This window comes from Conger conger, chromosome 6 (assembly GCF_963514075.1).
Source record: "Conger conger chromosome 6, fConCon1.1, whole genome shotgun sequence".
Taxonomy (NCBI): Eukaryota; Metazoa; Chordata; class Actinopteri; order Anguilliformes; family Congridae; genus Conger; species Conger conger.
The window spans coordinates 59,253,769-59,274,797 of record NC_083765.1 but is presented as its reverse complement, the minus strand read 5'-3'; the positions used below and the strand labels follow the sequence as shown (position 1 = coordinate 59,274,797).

The 21,029-nt window shown below is 43.5% G+C and overlaps 1 protein-coding gene across 1 annotated transcript in view; it reads right to left on the bottom strand.

Moving 5' to 3' along the window:
• The window catches only part of ambra1a (autophagy/beclin-1 regulator 1a), a 102,711-nt gene that overhangs the window by 35,017 nt on the left and 46,665 nt on the right, over nucleotides 1-21,029 (bottom strand). Inside the window, 2 exon segments of the mRNA XM_061245405.1 lie at nucleotides 2,270-2,458; nucleotides 11,582-11,692. Of these exon segments, the coding sequence (XP_061101389.1) occupies nucleotides 2,270-2,458; nucleotides 11,582-11,692 (300 nt within the window).

Sequence of the window (21,029 nt, the reverse complement as noted above, 5' to 3'; positions counted from 1 at the left end):
GTGTTAGCACAAGATGTTCCTATTCATATTATTGCGAACAGCTCCTTAACTACAGTTTTGTACTTTCTTATACGGCAAGCCTGCCTGGTTCGTAGTCGCGCATTAGAAACAGCATCCCCGCCACAGTGGAGCACCATGACCTTGTCACTGTGTGCTGAGATGGATCGTATACGTGTCTCCTACCAAGTGTTTAATGAAAACTGAAGAAATTAAGACTACACACACAATAAAAAAGCTGATATGGAAGAAATTTCTTATTTATTCATCACGAAAGTCGCACTGTTCGGAACACGGTGTGCTAACTTGGCGTTCTGAACACGGTGAGTCTACGTGACCACACTGATTTCTATATGAAAGCCACACACAGTACACAAATAGGGCAGGTCGATGGAATGCAGCTGCATTCAAAGCAACCTACGCTGTCATACAACCGCCATTTGATTTAATTAAAGTCCTACAGTTTACTCGACACTTAACATTTAATTATCAGAGTCAGAGGAAACATTTCATTGGAATGCAGCGCGCTTATCGCGCTGACAGTAACACCCTACAGCAGTGACATATCGGCCTACTTGTCAGCGCACAGTGAGCCTTTTATCAGGGAGAAGAAAAGCTCTTCCGCTGTCGCTCCTCAATCAAGTTTGACAGAATGCCCAATTAAATATTCGCCGTTATCGCGGCTGCACATGCTAAATCAGACCAGAGAGCGTTTCATTTTCAAACCTCCCACCTTCCGACATCCTCCTAGGGAATGAAAAGAGATTCATTTGACTCAACACTTTCCAATTAATAACCACCCAAGTTGTCTTCCATAGTCTCCTAAGTAGAATTTTATAAATTACTGGTATTTCCTTTTTTAAGACTCACACTACCTAATTTACTTGTGAAACACACACAGTAATTGAGAGTATTCCTTTACTAAGTGTACATGCATTTAACGATTATAACCACATTGGTTGACAACACTAATAGCTTTCTGCCTTCCAGGAAACTCATTATTTTAATTTCTTCAATACTGCAGTGTTCACATAATTCCACAGTCTGTTGTATATGAGGAGTGAAATGTGGAAAAAAGCATGTACATATTCTACTTGCACTTGGTAACCTACTTGGTAACTACAGCAGGGTTTCAGATAAGGGAAGAGAGCAGAACACAACAGGCCTGAAGCTTTAAAAAATAAAAATAAACTAAAATAAAAAATTCACTCATACTGTACGTTCAGATTTTCTATTCACATTGCACATGTGAAAGAAGGAGAGGTGTTTACACTAATCGAGAGAGAACAGGACCGACCTGACCTCACCGTGGAAAGTGCTCCTCCGTGTTTATACTTCAACATCTTAATTCAAGCGTATTTCAAGGTAATGGGGCTCTTAAGCATTAAGATTGTTAAGGATGTCAAAGTGAAAGAGGGGGGTGCTGCTGGGCGGTTCAGGCCCTAATTCCCGCCGTCTTTAATCTACGGCTTGTTAAAGTTTGGACAAAACCGAGCGGCCCACCGCAGGTCAGCGCGTCGTCGTAAAAGTCCACCGACGGCGATAAATGTGAAATTAAGAGTCGGGGAGAGTCAGCCACTGGCTCTTCATTAATGCGAGCAAGGCCCCGATTGTTAGAAGGCCCGAGGGACTAGCGAACATCACACTGTAGCGTACTGTGTTATGGCTCCGGGTCTGCTGTGAATCTTTGAACAGACAAAGCAGGCCCGAAGCCAAAACACAGTGCTATGACTCCAGGGCTCAGTAACTGCATTAATGCAGCGTGCGTATTTTGCAGGCATAATTTGCAGCCTTTAATGATGAAAGGGAACAATGTCTTGCTTTGTGTAATGTCTGTCAGCGTTTGCGTTAGATTTGGGTTCCTTTTGTTCTGCTATGTTTTTTTCATGTCCACAGACATTTGACTTAATGTACGTGTTATCCAGACTAAACGGGTAACCAAAAGCCCCTGTCAATCAACACCACTTTTCACTTTTCAGCCTTCAACCCGCCCCCCCACCCCACCATTATCGCATTGAACAATACATCATTCGTTATTTAACTGACCATTTCATCTAAAGCGACTTACAGTTGGTTAAACTAAGCAGGGGACAATCTCCCCTGGAGCAATGCGAGGTTAAGGTGCTCAAAGGCCCAATGGCTGCGCAGATCTCATCGTGGCTACACTGAGGTTTAAACCACCAACCCTTCCGGGGCCCAGTCATGCATCATAAGACACCAGGCTACACAGGGGTGACACTGCCACACAGGGGTGTTGAGCGGGAGGACCCACCGAATCTCTTGGTGTAGAGCATCTCCCCCAGGTTGTGCGGGGCCAGCGAGTACACGGCCAGGATGCCCTCGTCGGGGAAGCCGCGCTGGCTGCTGGGGATGAAGACGGCCAGCAGCTGTCCGTCGGCGGAGATGTCACAGCTGGCGTCGTTGTAGATCTTGCAGTTCTGCACCAGCACGTTGACCGAGGCTGCGTGGGGAGGCAGGCAGGGCAGGGGGGGTTCATGAAAACGCAGGAGGGACGGAGGATTTGTCAGGTACTATATTTCAGCACAACCTCCTGTGTCCAATGTAGTAGCAGTATGTAAACATTCTGTTAATGTGTACATTTAAGGCATTCTGTCGAGCTGGTTGGTGCCTTGCATGGCAGCCAATCGCCATTGGTGTGTGAGTGTGAGTGTGTGTGTGTGAAGGGGTGAATGAGAAGCATCAATTGTACAGTGCATTGGATAAAGGCGCTATATAAATGCAGACATTTACCGCATAGCATTTATTTAATAATAAATATTTTAATTTCAGTTTTTGGAATTGTGTAACTTTCATCTACCCCGTCCCCCCACTCCCCCCAAACCATGTAAATGCATGCAGAGTTCATGAAAACAGCATTATGCAATTCTTCATAATTACATTATTCTGGTTTGGGGAAAAGTATCAATTTTGTACACAAAGCTCTTGAAATCTTTCCATTATGATTTTGAGAGTGATGCCATAATTAGGTTAATTATAATTATGCAAATGGAGTTACTGAATATGTCACTGCAAACACTTTCACCGAACAACACGGCACTAATGAAATTGATTACAGAAAATAACAGCCATCCCCACGAACCCAGAGGCGACGGACTAAAAGCCCTGTCCCTCACTATAGAACTTTGGGAGTTTACAAAGGTCACCACTGCCCACATACTTTCTGCTGAGCCATTTGCTATAACAAATCCATAAACCAATACAAACAAATATATAAATATATACAATATTTACCACATGTCTATATAAACTGCATTCATAATGGGTTTAGCCGTAAAAATACTGTATTTCAACACACACTGAGTGGGTGTTCCTTATAGCATAATTAATGAAAAATAAAAAAACAAAACATTATGTGATACGACTGTGCCAGTAAACACTCTTGACTTGACATTCAGAAGGCAAACAATGGTATTCATGAAAACTAAAACCCAAACCTCTTTGGAACGAAACACCCACCACTTGCTGCCAAATATGACAATTTGCATTTCTAATCTTAAGATAATTTGATAAAATTCTAAAAGCAAGTGGGCTACTAAAGAATGCCTTCGTTCTTGAATTGCAGATGACAAGCCAGTGCACCACAGCAAGATCAGCATGACATTTGGAGCTAGCCTTAATTAAAAAGAACTTTACATTAGAATGACTTCCACTCCCAGAACTAATTAATTATTGAGCAAGTTGAATTATTTCAGGGACTAATCTTCCAGCTCGAGAAGCAGGAATGGATTAGCGGCACAAAAACAGGATCCTTTTCCTGTGACAGTTTCCTCGACTTTCATTTCTGTTCTGTGAACTCAGGACTGGGAAGCACAACTTGTGCTAAAAACAAAATAAGTGTTTTTGTTGCTATCCGTTATCCTGCAGCACAAATGTACTCTGAAGGCAAGGGGAAGGCCCCAAAATCCCTGGAAAAGCAACAGGAGAGCTCCTCAGAGCCAGGTCTGGGAGGAAGACGACCACCCTGACTTCAGCTTTGGGTTTTCCACACTGTCCTCATGGGATTCACTTCGGTCACACGGCTCGGCTTAAACACAGCTCTGTGGAAAGTGTACAGTAAGCTTGGGGCTGTCTTTAGACTAGATCTACAGCCGATTCTGCAAGGAGAGAGGAGGATCTCGGACCTCAGACTGCGGCTCTCTGCTCAACGTTATTTCAATGAACAAAATGAAGATGGGCCTTCCAGGCACTGGGGGGAGAAAAAATACAACAGCAAGGATAAACTAAAAAGCCTTTATTTTAGGTGCGTCTGATGAAGACCTGGTCGAAACATGTTGGCTTTTCTTATGCCCTGGCGTTTTAAATGCTGTAGCTTTTGAATTCATGTTTTTCCTTCCTGTTGTATTTCTGGAGTGCCTGAAACGCAATCTCACCATTGTTTTTTTCCCCCAGTACCAACAGCACTCATTTGACTTTTATTTTTTAAAATTTTAATTTGTATTTATTTTTTTATTTTTTTACAAGAGCACCCAGTTTATCCGTATTTCAACCAAATTCAGTTCCAAAAGCACATAGAAACAAATTGCATCTGGTTAGTTCCTAACTTTGTGAAAAATGCAAAGTTGTCATAAAATCAAGTGTGGTTTTTTTAGCACCTAATAAAAATTTAATGCCGTACGTCGCGTTCTTTCTGCAACACTTGCAACTTGTTTTACAAAACGGCACACTGCAGAATTGCAGCGGTTATAAAATATACAATGGCAACAATAAGCTAATCAACAGAAAAAAACAGATCACTGCTGAATGTCACTGGGCTTGACACGTTATTAATAAGCAGTTTTACGCCTGGTTTTATCACAGAAACCATACATCGGTTCGGGCCCAGAAGCAATTACTTTTGTTTGGATATTGTTAGATGTAGCTGGTGCAGTTTCAGGCCTGTTGTAGGGTATATGGTTGCAGTAGCTGCATTCACAGATTCTGGTTGTTTTTCAGACCTTTGACAGGCTCTGCTTCATCCTCGGACTCCAGCCCTGCCAGGAAATTTCCTTTAGCGCTGCAGATTTCCAAATAAATAATTTATTTATTTTGAACTTGCTGTCAAATCCCCCTCCGGCCCCGAAAGCATTAGATGTTTGTGATATTAAGTGGTTCCAACAGCCAATTAATTTGGCAGCTGAAGGAGAAGGCCTTTCAAACCCCAGATACGGCGGAAGGGGTGGAGCGTAGACGAAAATAGCAGGAACGGGCTCGTCGCAAGGGAGCGAACCCCCCGTGACGGACCGTAGAGAGGCTACGAGAGAACCGACGCAACTCCTGCCAGCTCTCAGCCGAGCAGACCGGCGCAACGCACGCACCACCAAGCCGGTCCATACGTTCTCACGGGGGAAAACCGTAGAGCTCCAGCACGTGTAATCGACGTGTACGCGGGACTTGAGGGTCACATCATTAATGCGGAACATAAAAAGGAAAGAGCTCCTTTCATGTGCGAGGAAACATCGCCGCAGATTTAATACGCAGCGCTTGCAGGCCCCGGCGTCTCATACTAATAACTCTCCGTGAGGGGGGAACGGCGGAAGTTTTGACAAGAGCAGGTAAAACTCAAAGCCGTGACGCCAATTAAAATAATAAAAAGTGCTAGGGACCCATAAAAGTGCCTCAAAAGCACCACTAAACACAGAGGCCGGAGTGCTAATAAAAAACAAAGCAAAGCAAACATGGGTTATAATCGCGGACAGCCAGCTTCTGGGAGTGTGTGGAGCCTGGAGAGATGGCGGTAAATCAAACTGGCATGTTAACGGTACGATCAGTCCGGTGATCATGCCAATGAGCACAGCCCGAAACAGATGCGGCGAGGGACGAACACCAAGCTCGTTGTAATCAAGTGAGCGAAGGACACAAAATGGCTGCCGTGAGCAGCATGCCACCGAGTTTGGGGTTCCCCAGTGTCCTGGCTGAATTCCCAACCTGGCTCTTCCAACCTGCCACCTAAACATCAATTGGCAAAAATTGGATGTGTTCTCTTCCCTCTCCACCTCAGCTGACGTGCGGTGAGCGTTCCGGCACAAAATGGCTGCAGTCGCCTCACCCAGGTGGGTGCCGCACATTGGAGGTGGTAGAGGCGAGTTCCCCCTCATCACAGCGAATCGCTTTGAGTGTGAGAAAAGCACTATAAACATGCAACCATCTATCCACCCATCTATCACCACCCTACTGCTACTATATCAGCACTGCAGCACAAGCTCCTGTAACTTGCATTACCTGTTGAGCTCGCATTACCATGCTCCTCAGTCATCTGCACACTGAATGTCAGTCGAAGCTTAGCTTCGCATTAACTCAGTAAATGATATCAGTCAAGATTCTATGCCTCTGATCAGTGATAAGGACACTGCCCCCAAACATCTGTTGCCGTATCCCGTAAAGAGTTACCCAAATCAATAATATATAAAGCAATATGCCGAGATTGGTCCTCTGTAATTGCATCTCTCTCGGTCTGAGAACTCGAGAAGGGACTATTCAGATGAGCTACTATATGTGTCCAGTACTTCAATAATCTGATCCATCAAAAACCTTATTAATTCAGGTTCCTAGGGATTTGTCTTGGGTGTCAATCAACAACATGAAACAAAACTAATGGATTCAAATCTAATCCATACTATACGTGTGTAAAGTGCTAGGCTTACTGAGACATCCAGAAGCAATGTCAGTGGGAAAACTAAATATTTTTATATAATGCTTGTTAAAAAACTCAACCATGATATCTGAAGCCAACCATCAATTCTTGGAAACTATCTTCAAGCCTAGTATGGCAACAAGCATGTTGTTTTCAGAACAACATGTGACGCTTTTTTCTGTTTTCAACCAATAGGCCATGCGATGTTCTGAATCACTCAGAATTTAGGGTTTAAAAAAAACAACTCGGCTCAAATCATCCGAAGAGAACAATAGAAAAAATATTTTACAAAAGAACACAATGATTTTCCTGCCATACTTATAAAAGACACTTCAAGTTAAATATTTCACAATGTTCACATTTGAGCGATAAAACTCCAGCTGGACCACTATCTTGAAATTACAACGGCCAGCAAATTTAATTTTGCCGTCTTAACTTCACAGAAAGGAGGATGATGGTATCAAAGCTGTCAGCTGTGGTTTGATCTATTCATGCCGACAACCCATCTTGAGACAAAGCAAGTTTGCCGGTGCTGCTATCAGGGGTTTTTGTCAAAACAGAAGCATATCAAATTCACAGTGTGCGGAGGCATAGGACACACTTTACTATCGATATACAATCGAAAATTTCACCTAGGAGAGAAAAAAAAAAAAGTTTCAGAGATTGAGAGCGCTGAAGGCTTTCAGTGAGACTTTGAACAGCTCTTTTGGTCTTTATACAGAATAATCAGTCTTGTAGCAGAGGACTGAGAAGATTCATGCATGCTTTAAAAAAATCTCCTCTTCCTGTGATCATTAATTCAAAGTGAATGTATCTTTAACCGTTTATCTGCTGTGCATTCACAGTCCAGCAGAAACTGAAACGTTTGCTTGATTGGTAAAACCCAAAACGTTCCTCGCTGAATTGGCAAGTACTGGCAGCACATACATGGGGGCATGTACATGGAAATAATGCACTCCTGTAATGACAACCTCAAGAGGGCCCAAAGGAAACCTGAATCACAAAGACCTACAGTACTATGCTTTGTGCACTGTGCTCCTAAAGGTTTACCGTCATGCTCTACACAACACTTCAAAGAAAGACTTTTAATAAGGACTCTTCAGACCATTATAACTTAGGCAACCGGGGGACAGCAACAAAGCAAAAGGTGTTCCAGTGAAACAAAGCCGCCTTTATTTTCAATAAATTAACAGATATGACACACTGGTCCGGGAAATGGCTCTGGAGTGCTCTCGCTACAGAAATATTACAAATAACCATACAAATTCTCTGGGGGCTGGAGAGTAATTATTCAGAAGAAAATTACTTGTGTTCTCTGCCCAGCATCAAAAGGGCTTTGCAATTTCCATGGATGCCTAATACCGTTTAGGAGCTTGGGACGACCAAAGTTACTTGGCGTGAGAAAGTGAAATAGCTTTTGGAGGAGTTGACCAATTTGGTGCCATCACTATTTTCGAAATGTTTAATGAAAGAAGATGGATTGCCTTTCACTCACAATATTAAAGCCTAAATTAAGCTATTTTGTGTGGTATATAACAACACACATTCTGATACAACCCTGTGTTATTAGAATACATATGTTCTTAGTTTAATGTCAACATCGCAATTAATCACGAATTAATGCACATGTAGTGGAGCAAGCAGTTCTACAACTGCATGAATAGCAGCAATAAAAGAATCTAACATCTAAATAATGTTTGCTTTGTAGAGAACCAATAAACAACAAAAACTGTCAAGAGAAAATTTTTTTTTTTTTTTTTTTTTTTTTTTACAGTTGCATAATCATCATCATCATCATCATCATCCTCCTAAAAACTCTAGCAGCATATTTCGCTACAGGGCATACAGCACTGGTAATTTGAGAGCCAATTAAGACCCTGTTAGAATTACGAGCTTGAGACCATGGAGGGGGGAAAACAAAGTAGGTCATCTACTAATTCTTCCGCAATGATAATTCCTCCGAGATGCAAAAAGCATGATGTTGCCAAACACACAGCTGCAGGATACATCCTCTAAACTCTGGAGACAACAACAGTAAGCGCATAACCTCCAAGTGCTGCATCAAGGAATGAAGCAACATTTTTGGACTAAACGGTTCTCATCAAGGCACTGGGCTGACATTCAGAGGTAATGTTTGCCCATTTTTAAGAAAAACCAAGTAAAACAAGACAATAAAAATGGCTGAGCCACTTGCCCGATTAGGCAAGGGATGCTTCAGGCCGAATTCAGTTTGTTAAAATCTCTATTTGGCAGTGCTACGCTAGCACAGAAGGCTATAGTTCTGTGCTACGTAGCTTATAGTTAAGAGTTTCACAGTACATATATTACAGACCAACAGTAATATCTGTGAGATTAGCTACTAGCTTCAGGGACCTTACCCAGGGACTACAATGAGACTTATAGGACAATAGCTAATGCTTAATTACTGATTTTTTTTGTAGGCACAGGCAGCCTGAACTATGCCGTATATGAACTAGCATTACATTTAGTTTGAAGAAGTATTTGGAAAAATGTAACCATGGACATAAAGCAGGTTCTCTCTTCTATAGAGCAAAATCTGTGAGGAGCAAATCGTGGAAAAAAGGGGGGAAAATGGGCAATTCCATGATAACAGATGTTACAACTGCCAGACATTTGTATCATAAAGTTCTAGACAGCTACATAACAGAGACTGGTATAAGCTTCTATTACCATCAGGACCAATTAACCCTGTCGGTCCCTTATGCAGCTCTACTGGACTCTACTGGCCATGGAATTGCTCGAATGATTTAAACTACAGTTAGAATATTTCAGAGGCACAATACAGCTCTGTGATAATCAGGGAAAAGCATAGAGAGGGAGAAACAAGATGGCAAGACGGCACGCTCCCAGGCTCTGTGGGTGGCAGTATCACTTGCAGGGGGTGGTTGGCTTGCTAGCGTTGCCACCCACTAATCGGAGCTGTGAAGGTATGAGCTGGGACTTGACATAAAGCAGAAGGTAGACGAAACGCCACTCTTGTGATATTTTATTAATGATGCCAGGGTTTATAATATTTTAATCCTTTTCATTACAAAACATCTTCAATCATTTTGTGTTGGAGGTTGCAACAGCTTGCTTGCACAGAAACATCGTTCTTGTCAAACCCGACAAAGGGCTGAACTGTGGAAAGGAACAGTGATGAATTAAATGATAATTATCGAACTGAAAATTTGAAGTAGAACGATGATAATATCGCAAGAAAGTAGAGTCTCCCCCACGCAGTCATACATAAGCTCTTATCTTTAGGCCTTCAAACCTAGATTCATCCGACCGATGCACAGAAAGAAGTTCTGGAAAGAATCTCTCGAACAACAGCATGAAGGGACTCATCACGGCACAACCAAACAAAAAGTAAGTAGTAAGTAAAAAAAAAAAAGTAAGTAAAAGCAGGAAGGAACGGCCCGGAACATTCTCCATGTAGGTCCACTGTGCAAACGGATGAGGACAAAATAACCTGAAGAGTTACGTAACGTAATGTAAAACCCTTTCTTATGGAGCCATTTTTTAAAGAATTCAAGAATCGCCGAGGCCCTTGATTTAATGAAGGCGTAGGCATAATTCACATGAATTACCCAGTGGCGTGCTTTTCCATTTCGCAGCTCGGTCTGCCGGGGAGCCGCGTGGCGGTGGACCTGAGGCCCAAGGCACCGGAGACGACCGAGCGTCCGTAATCGCCCAAAAACACTTACCCATGGCGCCGCGGTTCCATTACGCTGCAAAACCTAATCTAATAAGGAGGCATTCATTTTCATCACAAGCCTAATGTAAGACACGGGGGGGGTTATGGTTTTATAAGTGCAGCCCCCTGACGGTTTCCCAAATAGCGTCTCTTTCGTAAGCGCAACTCTTTGTGGGAACGATATCCTGCCATCGCCATTTGATGCAATTCACATTTTCTGATGTGGACTAAAGTGACTGAGGGAGGAATACAAGAGAGACTTCTAGAAAAAAAAGAGAAAAAAAAAGAAAACGGAGGCCATTTTGTCTTAAAAATGAACGTGGTGCCAGAGAACTCTGCAATCGCGAAGCGGCGAAGAGCGGGTCGGGTGTGCATGGATCTGTGACTGGCAATAATTCGCGGATGCGAGCCCCGTTTCTAGGTCAGGTTTTGTGAAGAAAACCTGCCCGGATGGAATTCCGTTTCCACCGGGACAGGAAGGCAATCTCTAGCACTGCGCGATTACAGCGTTACATCACTCTGCGCAGTGACGCCAGAGCGGGTTTAACAAAGCAGTGTCTTACAGCCACGCGGGAGCTCCGGCTGATCGGACATGACGAGCACGGCCGCTGAATTTCCAACGGGTAAGATGAAAATGAGGAAATTCCACGGTTGACCTTTTTTTTTCGAGGCGGGACCGATTTCTGACAGGTTTGGCAGCCCGAGGCCTCGTCGAGGTGTTGTTCTCCACTTCCTGTGCGCTGGGATTTCACATGGAGAACTGGGTCACTCTCAACACACTGGGGCCCACTGGGGATTCGCACCACAGTTCAAACGGCACAAATGATTCAAGACAACCCAGTCAGAATATAGGGGTATGCCGATAAAATTCAAAATGCATTAAAAAAAACTAAAAATAAAAATAAAAAAAACATTTGAGAACATCTGGAAATTCCACCCCATGGGGTGTTGGGAGGCTTGTTCATCCCTCTCCCTCCCTCTTCCCTTTCACACACCACTAGTCAAACAGCCGAGGATAAATAGCAGATTGAGGCAATGATTGTAGAACTGGGAGACATTTGGAAGGCTTGGTCTGCTGGTTCGAAAAGGAAGAGTCTCAGAACATAGACTGGGGGTATGGGTGACGGCACACCTAAATCAGGCTTAATCACCCCTCACTCTCCACTCTACACATAAACTGTATACGGTGTTTCTGTGATTATTAAAACCTATACCTCAAAGCCTAGCAAAAGTGGGAGGCCACGCAGGCTTACCGTTGCTGATCTCGGGGAGATCGAACTTGGTGAAGTCCCACCACTGGAGGCGATAGGTGGTGTTGGCGATGTTGCTGGCCACGGCGGACTGCCCGTCTCCGATCACGGCGCCTGGAAGGTCAGAAAGAGGTGGTTAGGAGGTTAACGGTCGACTGGGAGGCTGCGGGGAAGGTACAGCAGGGCACCACTCTTCTACCACTCTCCTACACCTTCATCGTGGTCATCTGAACCAGCACAACGTACTATGAGCCGACTTCCATTTCATTTCTCTCCAGTGAGACACAAATTGCCAGAAACAAAGATACAGATGTGAGAGACAGAGGGGAAAACAATTCAATGTTGCTGCCCCCACGCCAACAACTGTATCTGTGAGAAAAGGTGAGCAATAAGAGTGACAGTGAAAATGTTCCATCTTCAAACATAAAAGGAAACCCCCTCTATTATTTTTTGCACTGACAGGGCTGTACCCCTGTGCTCTCTGCTTTGGCCAACACATAAACATAGACTTTTTGCAGACTTTGCAGACTTTGTTTTTATCACATGTATTTGCATGGACATTACATTCATTTCTTAAGAATGCCAGCAACCACAGATTATAAAGTGTAAAAACCTCAGTCTGTCTGTGTAACCAAATCTAGGCATGGGAGTCAGGAACCAACATTACAACTGCACTTCTGTTCAAAAGCAGCAGCTGCAAATTTCTACATTACATTTCAGTTATTATCCAACACGACTAACAGTTGATTAGACTAAGCAGAGAATAATCCCCCCTGGAGCAATCAGCTGTACTGATCTTATTTTGGCTATACCGGGGCTTGAACCACCGACCTTCCCGGTCCCAGTCAGGCACCTTAGCCGCTAGGCTACAGGCTGCCCCCATTCTAATGATCATAAATTTAGCAAAATGCACATGGCTCGAGTTCTGACTTCATAAGAAAAATAAGAAGAGTGACAGGGAAAACAAATGCAGAATAAAGACAAATGATCTCAAAACACAGAACAAGATTGACAAGTTGCCAATCTTTCATTTTATGCTCCAGAAGATAAAAGGCAGTATCTCCAGATGAAAAAAAAAAAAAACATGTTTAACATGCATTTGTTAGTTAGGCTTACATGACATCAATTTTTATCAAGAAATTGCAGCCACTGAGCAGGGCTTTAAGGATTATGTTGTTTTATTTTTATTTTTTTAAATCTCACTAACCACGAAAATAGGCTAAATCTCTTTCAAGGCTGCAGTCTTCCTTCTAACAAGAAAATCCATAGCTGAACAAGTGCAACGTTTTGCAAACTCATTCCTACTGTGAAGAATGAGGACAATTTGACTGCTGGGTGGCTCATTCAGCCTAAGGCAACGCGCAGGGGGTGCTAGGATGAGCCCCAGGGTCTCGGATCAATACCCGGCCCGTGCCAGCTCCCACTGTGGCTCTCGGCTCAACAGGGCCACGCACAACTGCTTTTCACAGGCAGGGTCCAAGTTTCATCTCTCTCTAGCGAGCCCTGCTGGTTGTTTGGGCACCTATTGACGAGGCAACATGCCAAAGCCTTGTATGAAAGTGTGAAAAGTAGGAGGCTCGCGGGACTGTGCTTCTAAGGAGGACCGGGGAAGTCTACACACTCTGAAACGGCAGTGGGGTTCGCGCATGAACGGTTGCAGCGGCTGGGGATAATTGGACATTCCAAACTAGGGTGGAAATTGGACATGTTCACCCCCACGTTGGGTGCCAAGGCAATTTTATTCTTATTTTCAATTAATGAAACAGAGAACAACTTCATGTGAAAAGTTCAAATCTGGCATGTCGGATGAATCACGCTGAGAAAACTAATATTGTAACTTGAACAGGCTCAGACAGGCTTGTTTCAAAATGAAACAGTGGACACAGACCTAACAAGGCCACTACAGTACACAGCAGCTAATACCCTCCATATCTTATTGGCGAGCCTGGTATCCAAGAGAGAAATGTGAAGTTTGTCTTTGGGTGAAACTTGGTGATGCTTCATGGGAAGCAGGACTTGTGGCAGACGATTGCCAGGCTGAGTGCCGGTCATGGGGTTTCAGGGCTGCAGCAATGGAGGTTAGGCCACAGAGCGCTTTCTCTGGGTCATGTTTGTGTGCACTGATCGTGTCCCGCACAGCCATTTTGTTTTCAGTCTGCACGTTCAGTCGACAACCAATTTAGCAGCTTGGGATCTCGCCAAATGGATATCTGCATTTCCTATTGTACATTCCCCATTGCAAGGCAGTGTGAGGGAGGCAGAAAGAGTGTTGGGTTTATGCATGCTCTGAGCACTGAATACTGCTACTGATACTTAAAGAATTGACAGAATTGAAGAAGAATTGAGTACCATTCAATTGTATGTGTATTTTGCTTTTCTACAGGAGTGTCACAAAAACACTATACAGAGGAGCAGACAAGCAAGCACCAGACCTGAACCCTAAAAACAGCAAGCATGTGAAGTAAAAACTGCCTACACGCAAGTTGGGAGAAAAACCCTTAGAGTTCCTCTGTTATTAATGATATTCACCAGAGCAAAACAATTCAGTTTGGTGCTCAATCAAATACTCCAATGCAGTTCCTCTGTATAGCTTTTATAGCTGCTCAGTATGCATCATGTTAGAACCTGTCAGATCAAAAACAGTATTCAAAAAAGGCTCAGCCCCGAGTCGTCTTCGTCATCTGGGCCCTCGAGCAAAGGGCACCAGATCAACCGTGCGCTTCTCGAGACTACTCGAGAGCTAAGAGAGTGAGCATCAAAATGAACTGTGAGGCGCGCGGGCTGTGGCGTGACAGCGCAGGGAGAGGGGCGGCGAGGCGCACGCGCGAGGCTGAGGGACGGGCGTGAGGTGAGGAGGCCCCGTCACGCCCGGCCTTCCTGACAGACGGAGCGAGGTCTCGCCACGCACCGCCAGGCACCGTGACAGAGCGGCGGGCGGGAGACGCTCGCTCCTGCTCTCCCGCCGACGGCCTGGCGCTCTGCACCTCCTCTCCCCCCCCCCCGCGCACCTCGCCCCTGCACCCCCATCAAAGCAGTCAGCGACACCACCCCGCGATGAGCACGACGGGCCCTGGCCGGAGTTCAACCGGACAACCGGTCAGGATACAGGCTGCAAAATGTGACCGCATTCCCGACCTATACGTTCAGGGTATGTCCGACAACCTCACGCTTCTTAAGCATGACTTATACTTTGTCTCCCAAATCTCTTGGTAAGTATCGTATGAAAAAAAAAACTAAAAAAAAATCTAAAAAAAAATGTTTTAAATAAATGTCTTTTCTCTCAGTGCCAGTGCGCAGTGTTGATCAGACAGCCAATGGATAATTCTTTTTTTTTTTTTTCTCAATAATTTCACCAGGCACCGCCATGTTTTCACAAATATAAACGGCAGTTTGGAGTCTTGTTACCATAGAGACAGAACCCTGCCTGCGGGCCTTCACTGAAGTATAAATGTGAAACATCGGAGGACACGGACATTTCGGTCTCATGGCACTTGTCAGAAAGGGGAGTGCGACAAGGTATAAATCAGGCTTTAGGGAATGTCACGGAATGAAATGCAGAAAAGAATCGAACCATTATATAATATAAGACGGATGTGATTGGACACAGAACCGCCATGCAGAAGTAGAGGAGAAGAAACTCCCCTTTTCTTTAATTAGTTAATACTTCATTCGCCCAGGGAAGGTCCGTTGAGATCTTGCTTCTCTTTTTCAAGAACGCCCTGGGAGAAATGCAAGTGGGGAGAGAGAACGCGGGAACGAGGACGAGGGGCTTGCTCAAGGGCCCAACGGCAGACTTCTTCCTTTTTTTTTTCTTTTTTTTTTTACGTCATTTCACCAGATTCACTCTCCCTGTGGGCACACTGAGGGCTCAAACCAGCAACTTAACAGTTGCCAATCAAGCACCCTACCACAAGACTACCCAGCTTGGCTGTGCTAGCCCACATGTACGTTTTTATCTCTGTTTACGGCAATTGCAGCGCTGAGGCCATGAATCAGGGACGGGCATTTCCGGTCCTGGAGGGCCGCTGTGTATGCAGACTTTAGTTTCCACCAATTGGCTTCATGAGAGAATTGGCTGTATACACCAACACTGATTCACACATGCGTTACATCACAGTACAACTTCATACAGGGACACAAGAACAGGCTAAAGCCGTCATTTATGCGACACCACCAATCAAGGTAGCTAAAATGTCAGATGGCATAAACGTTTGGGGCGAATTAGGTAATTAAGGCCCGAAGTTGGAATGAAAACCAGAAACGGACACAGCCCTCGTTAGCTTGGCTATAAATAGACAGTTTCTCCTGCTTTAATGTCCATTTAGACAGTGTTCAGCCATATTAGTGCTGGCTACTCTTACCACTGTCCAGCACTCAGACTCCAGTCTGTATTCCTCAGATATGATAATTCACGAGGCAAGTGTGAGAAATGAGAACATTCTCCATGGGTCCCACAGTGAAGAGGAAGAGCCTTTTCCCTTCAATGGGTGCAAAAACCGAAAGGGAAAAGCAACCCACTGAAACTTCCAGCACTTTCCATCAGCGGCATTCACCGAACGCTCTGCCGTCAGGGTGGTTTGACAGACTCCCTAAGCAAACACTAAACGCAATTAGGTAAGAGGAAGTACTTCCGCCCCCTCGGCAGGACCATGGTGGCAGGCTCCCCCGAGACGGACTTGAGTGGTCCTGCACATTAAATGTCGGCCGTTCTTGACGTCTCTTCATCAACGGCCATTAGTGGCCCTCTCCGCCAAAGCAGTGCCATTTTTAACCGCCAATCTCAGCACTCGGCGGAGGCCTCTGATTGGAAGAATGCCGGTCAGCTCCTGCTAAATATAGCGTGGCCCATTTCACAATGAACGATAGAAAAGGACAGCGCTTTCCCTGCGCTCGAATAAAGAAAATGGAACAACCCCCCCAAAAAAAACAAATAAAAAAAAAAAAACAAGAGAAAAATTACATAAAACAATGTCAACAGAGCACCAGAACTACTGTGAAGTCCAGAAAAGCATTCACAGAAAAACGATGAGGCCTTCCGTTAGTATTGTGACAATGATAGACTACCACCGATTTCATTAATATATTAAAAAAACCTTGCTGCCACATCTGTTCCATCAGATGCGCCTTGTTTAAATGGATGAGTGTTCCACACTGATACAAACCGAACCTGCATCAATCTACAGGTAAATCATCACTATTCTTAATTAAGGCACGCTTGGGTAAAGCATTTCAAAAAGACAGCTAGCCCTTCACATCTGACACTCACCAGAAATCATACCCAAGGCCTCAGTGAGTGGGGGTGGTAAGCTATTCCCCTGGCATGTCAAGGGAGCCACGACATATCCAGGAATGTGTGTGAGAATTGGAGATCTCAGTCCCCAAACCATTTCTCAGTACGGGGAACATAGCATTTGTCCACACTTTTAATGTGAAAACCAAACTGAAGTGCATCAATTGGCAATTATTGTGCTGTAAAGAATATTACTTGCATGGTACTATGTGCTCGTGGCTAAGCCATAGCTTGTGTGCTGCACACTTTTGGACCTCTTTATTCCATATACATTTCAATGGCCAACAGAAACATAAGGCAATAACGGATATCTTGGTCTAACCCCTTATTTAATATTCTACAAGTAGATTTCAAGTATAGTACAAAAATATATCCACTGAAGGAGCTCCTAATGTTAAAATAATGGAGACATGAATCCCATCCATGCTACATCAAAAAACTTCTCAAGAACATCAATAAACAGAAAATGTAGTCTTTTTTCCTTTTCATCAGCTTCTATTACTTAAATAAATATGCCTTAAACTATCCCCTGAGTATCCACCCTGCAGAAACTTAGTTTGTTAGTGTTGAATAATACCATTAAAACAGCCTCCATTCATAAAGCCAGACGTTTTGATTGGACCGGTTACAGCTTAACAGGGAGAGGCGGACGATTTTATAGATGAGCAGGGTCCGTTCACTCCTGTTTCAATAACAGCAAAGTAGTCCTTCCTTCTGAGTCTCTGAGAAATTACCTTTCTCACAGGAGAGATCCAAGTAGAAAAGCAGCGGTACTTTAATTTTGGCAAAAAAAAAAAAAAGGTTTTGTAAACTTGATTGGAATGTCATCTAACCCAGGAGATTTACCCAGTTGGAGCGAGCAGATTGCAAGATGAAATTCTTCCCGCACGATCAACCCCTCACGATAATCTAAAGAAGCGGTATTTCTGTTCATATTTTACGGTAGTTACCAGGGAAGAAAGTATTACAGTTGATTGCAGAACAAGGAACAGGCTGTGCCTTTAATGAGAAGACACCTTTAAAGTAATTCTGTTCTAGGGCTACTTGCTGAGAAGATTCCCTTTGATTCAAAGAAACTTGTATATTTTCCCACCTTCTTCCGTCCAACTTCGCCGCATATTTTTGCTTTGATACTTTAAAGATGAGTAAAAAAAATAACTAAAAAAAAACAATGAACCTGGTTGACTTTTTGTTTCTAGTTTTGCTTGTTATTTTGTGGATTCATGATTTAGCAACTTGCAGATTTTTAACAAATATCAAAAAGTTTATGCAAATCTTGTCTCTTCTTTTATGCAAATCTCAGCTCCTTTCTTAGCTGTCCAAGCGAGAAATGCTCCTAATGTGAGCATTTATATTACATTACAATACAAATAATACCCAATCAGTGCCCATTGTCTAAATCTGTCAACTAGTGGTTTGTATGAAAGAATTTGCCGTCTTGATATACTACTGCAGTATATTACAATTGGACCATTGACACTGGAAATTATTTGAATATGTTAATAAACAATATTTGTGTTTACAAACAATGTGGTCTGATTATTCCATTAAGTTGTACTCCACTACTAAAAGGAAATGCAAATTAATGCAAATAAGTATTAATGAAATCACCCTTTTATTGATGCAATATTACACAGCCACAAAATGCTTGCACAGATTAGGCCCAGCTCTGAGAGAAAGTATATACTTAAGGATAGACCGACATCAAATTAAATTGGCAAATAATATTTGCTTATAAAAAACATTTTCATATTTCGCATTGTATCCTTAAACTGATGTAATATGCAATTTACCTTGAGTAAGGCTACTTTTATAGATAGTACGGGGTTTTATGAATATACTTGTGTAGTCCTTAATCTTATAATTCACATAAACAAATAAACGCTAGACACAATGCCTATTACTGTTATGGCTCCTCTCTCTCCCCTTAATGGCGACATGATGAAATCGGTAATATGATTCCGGTTCTTTTGCTTTTTACCTTAGATACGGCACTGCATTCAAATCTGAAATGAACACACATTGCTATAGAACATATAGGTGGATTCTGGTTCAAATAACAAATCATCTGTATTTGTCAAAGACTCCCGTATTCAGGTAATCCAACTTAACACTTAAGTGGCCATTACAGACCAGTTTGGTGATACTCAGTTGAGCACCCCAAGGCAATACAAAAGCACCCTCCTTTGGTTCTCAACTTTAGTTTTTTCCTTGTGATCAACTATTGAGCTCATTGAAAGTCAGCAGCCTACTAACAGAAATGGCTTGAGCAGCAGACAAACCAACCTAGCGACATCACAACCTAGCGACATCACAACCTAGTGACATCACAACCTAGCTAGGTCCAAGATGGCCGCTCTAGTGCTGGTGGTTGCAAAAAAGAAAACCGTCAGACAATTGGGTCAATTTCAGATTTGAATGCATATCTTATAGAAGGTGTTGGTTCTGCAGATTTAGGGCAAATAAGTGGTCAAGCTGGACTTTAGTCAAATTATTGTTATTTCATTTTGGTGTTATTCCCCGGAGAAGACCGAGGACCATATTCCTAATTGATGGGTTTAGGCCCAATTCTTGGGAAATCTCCAACGGAGTACACGGTTCAAGAGACGTGACACTGGTGTGGCACCTGGTATCAGCATTTCTGAAAGTCGTGCAGGGACTCTGAGATAGTTCACCTATGGAAGGTACGGCACAGCGACAGTTCACTATGCAAGGCAGAGGACAACCCCTGTACGACCGAGGGACAGAAGCTGAATCCATTCTGAGGCACCCAAGCAACTCGAACAGGTTCACAGGAGGAGAGGACTGACATACTATGGTCACCCGAGTCACTGCTGTTTAACCACCGGTTACTGATACACAAGGATAAACAAGGACAGAAATGGCGCTCACAACACACTTAAGTTCGACCCCTTGCAGTGTCAATTCACATCATCTGCGAAACCAGGTCTCAAAACCAGGTCTGCTCCAGGAAGCAAGCCTGTCTTCGCAATCAAAGCCCAGCAGTGGAGAAAATCATCTTTCATGACTCAAATGTTCCCAGGGCATGCGGGAAATGGGGTGGAATAACACAACCTGGAGGAAATATCCTTTCAAGAGCGTCAGCCCATGCTATACAGACATCCTGTAGCGGAGCACAATCGACTACCTATAAAATGTAATCCAGACGGACGGCACTATATTGTCAAGAAAATGTGCTCGATTATCAGCAATATGAGCCATGGAGACAGGCTGCTGTCAGCTCTATCACTGGGGCCAGATGGAACAGAGGATAGTGAGCCTTGCAGTGGAAATCAGATTGGAAAGCTACACAGGTACAGGGGGGCTTACTGCACATTCACTCTGGCTGGAACAATCTAACAAAAATACTCTCATGCTAGCAATACTGCTCTCAGCAGTGCAAAGCTGGTTCAGATAAAGGGAAATACGTGTCTTCAAAGATTAACTCAAAATCGAGGCAAAAAATGTGGAAGGACCAACTGCTGCATCCCAGGTATGGTAGTCTATTTAAAACGGTCTAGTCAGAATCAAGCTAAGATGTGAAGAAGAAAGATGTTGAAAAAGGCACTGCATAAAAGGGGTAAATCGACCCCCAAATAGGTGTGTGAGACGGCGTGTCCATTTTGTGGCTGTGATTCCAGTCACAATTACTACGCAGAAGTTGTCGGAGGAGTCCCACTGAATCTGTTAGTTTCCTCCTGTGAGCATGACACTGGAGGAAAAAGATCTGTGACAAATTCACCACAGCAAAAGCCACCTGAAAGAGATTTGTGCTGAACTATATGTGAAACAGAAAATTGGACTATTACTTGCGTTACTTTATTTAACTGTAACGTTACATTTTTGGAAAATGTATGTTTGGAAATCTCAAATTTGCTCTTTGCACTAATGCAGACAACAAAAAATGAATAAAGGTATCCAAGACCAAATTTATATTTAAGACTTTTGCACAGTACTGTACATTACTCTGCCCCACCACTATGACTGTGTCAACAGGGCCACCCAAAACACACTCCCCAAAAGGGAGACTATTGGTCTCTTCACTTGGGCCACAGCCAATTAAACCCAAAGCTGACAGGTGAATCAGGGTGCGCTCTTTTTCACAATGAGAGCGCAATAACTACTGTCACCAATTTGGATTTCAATTAAACAGCACAGAAG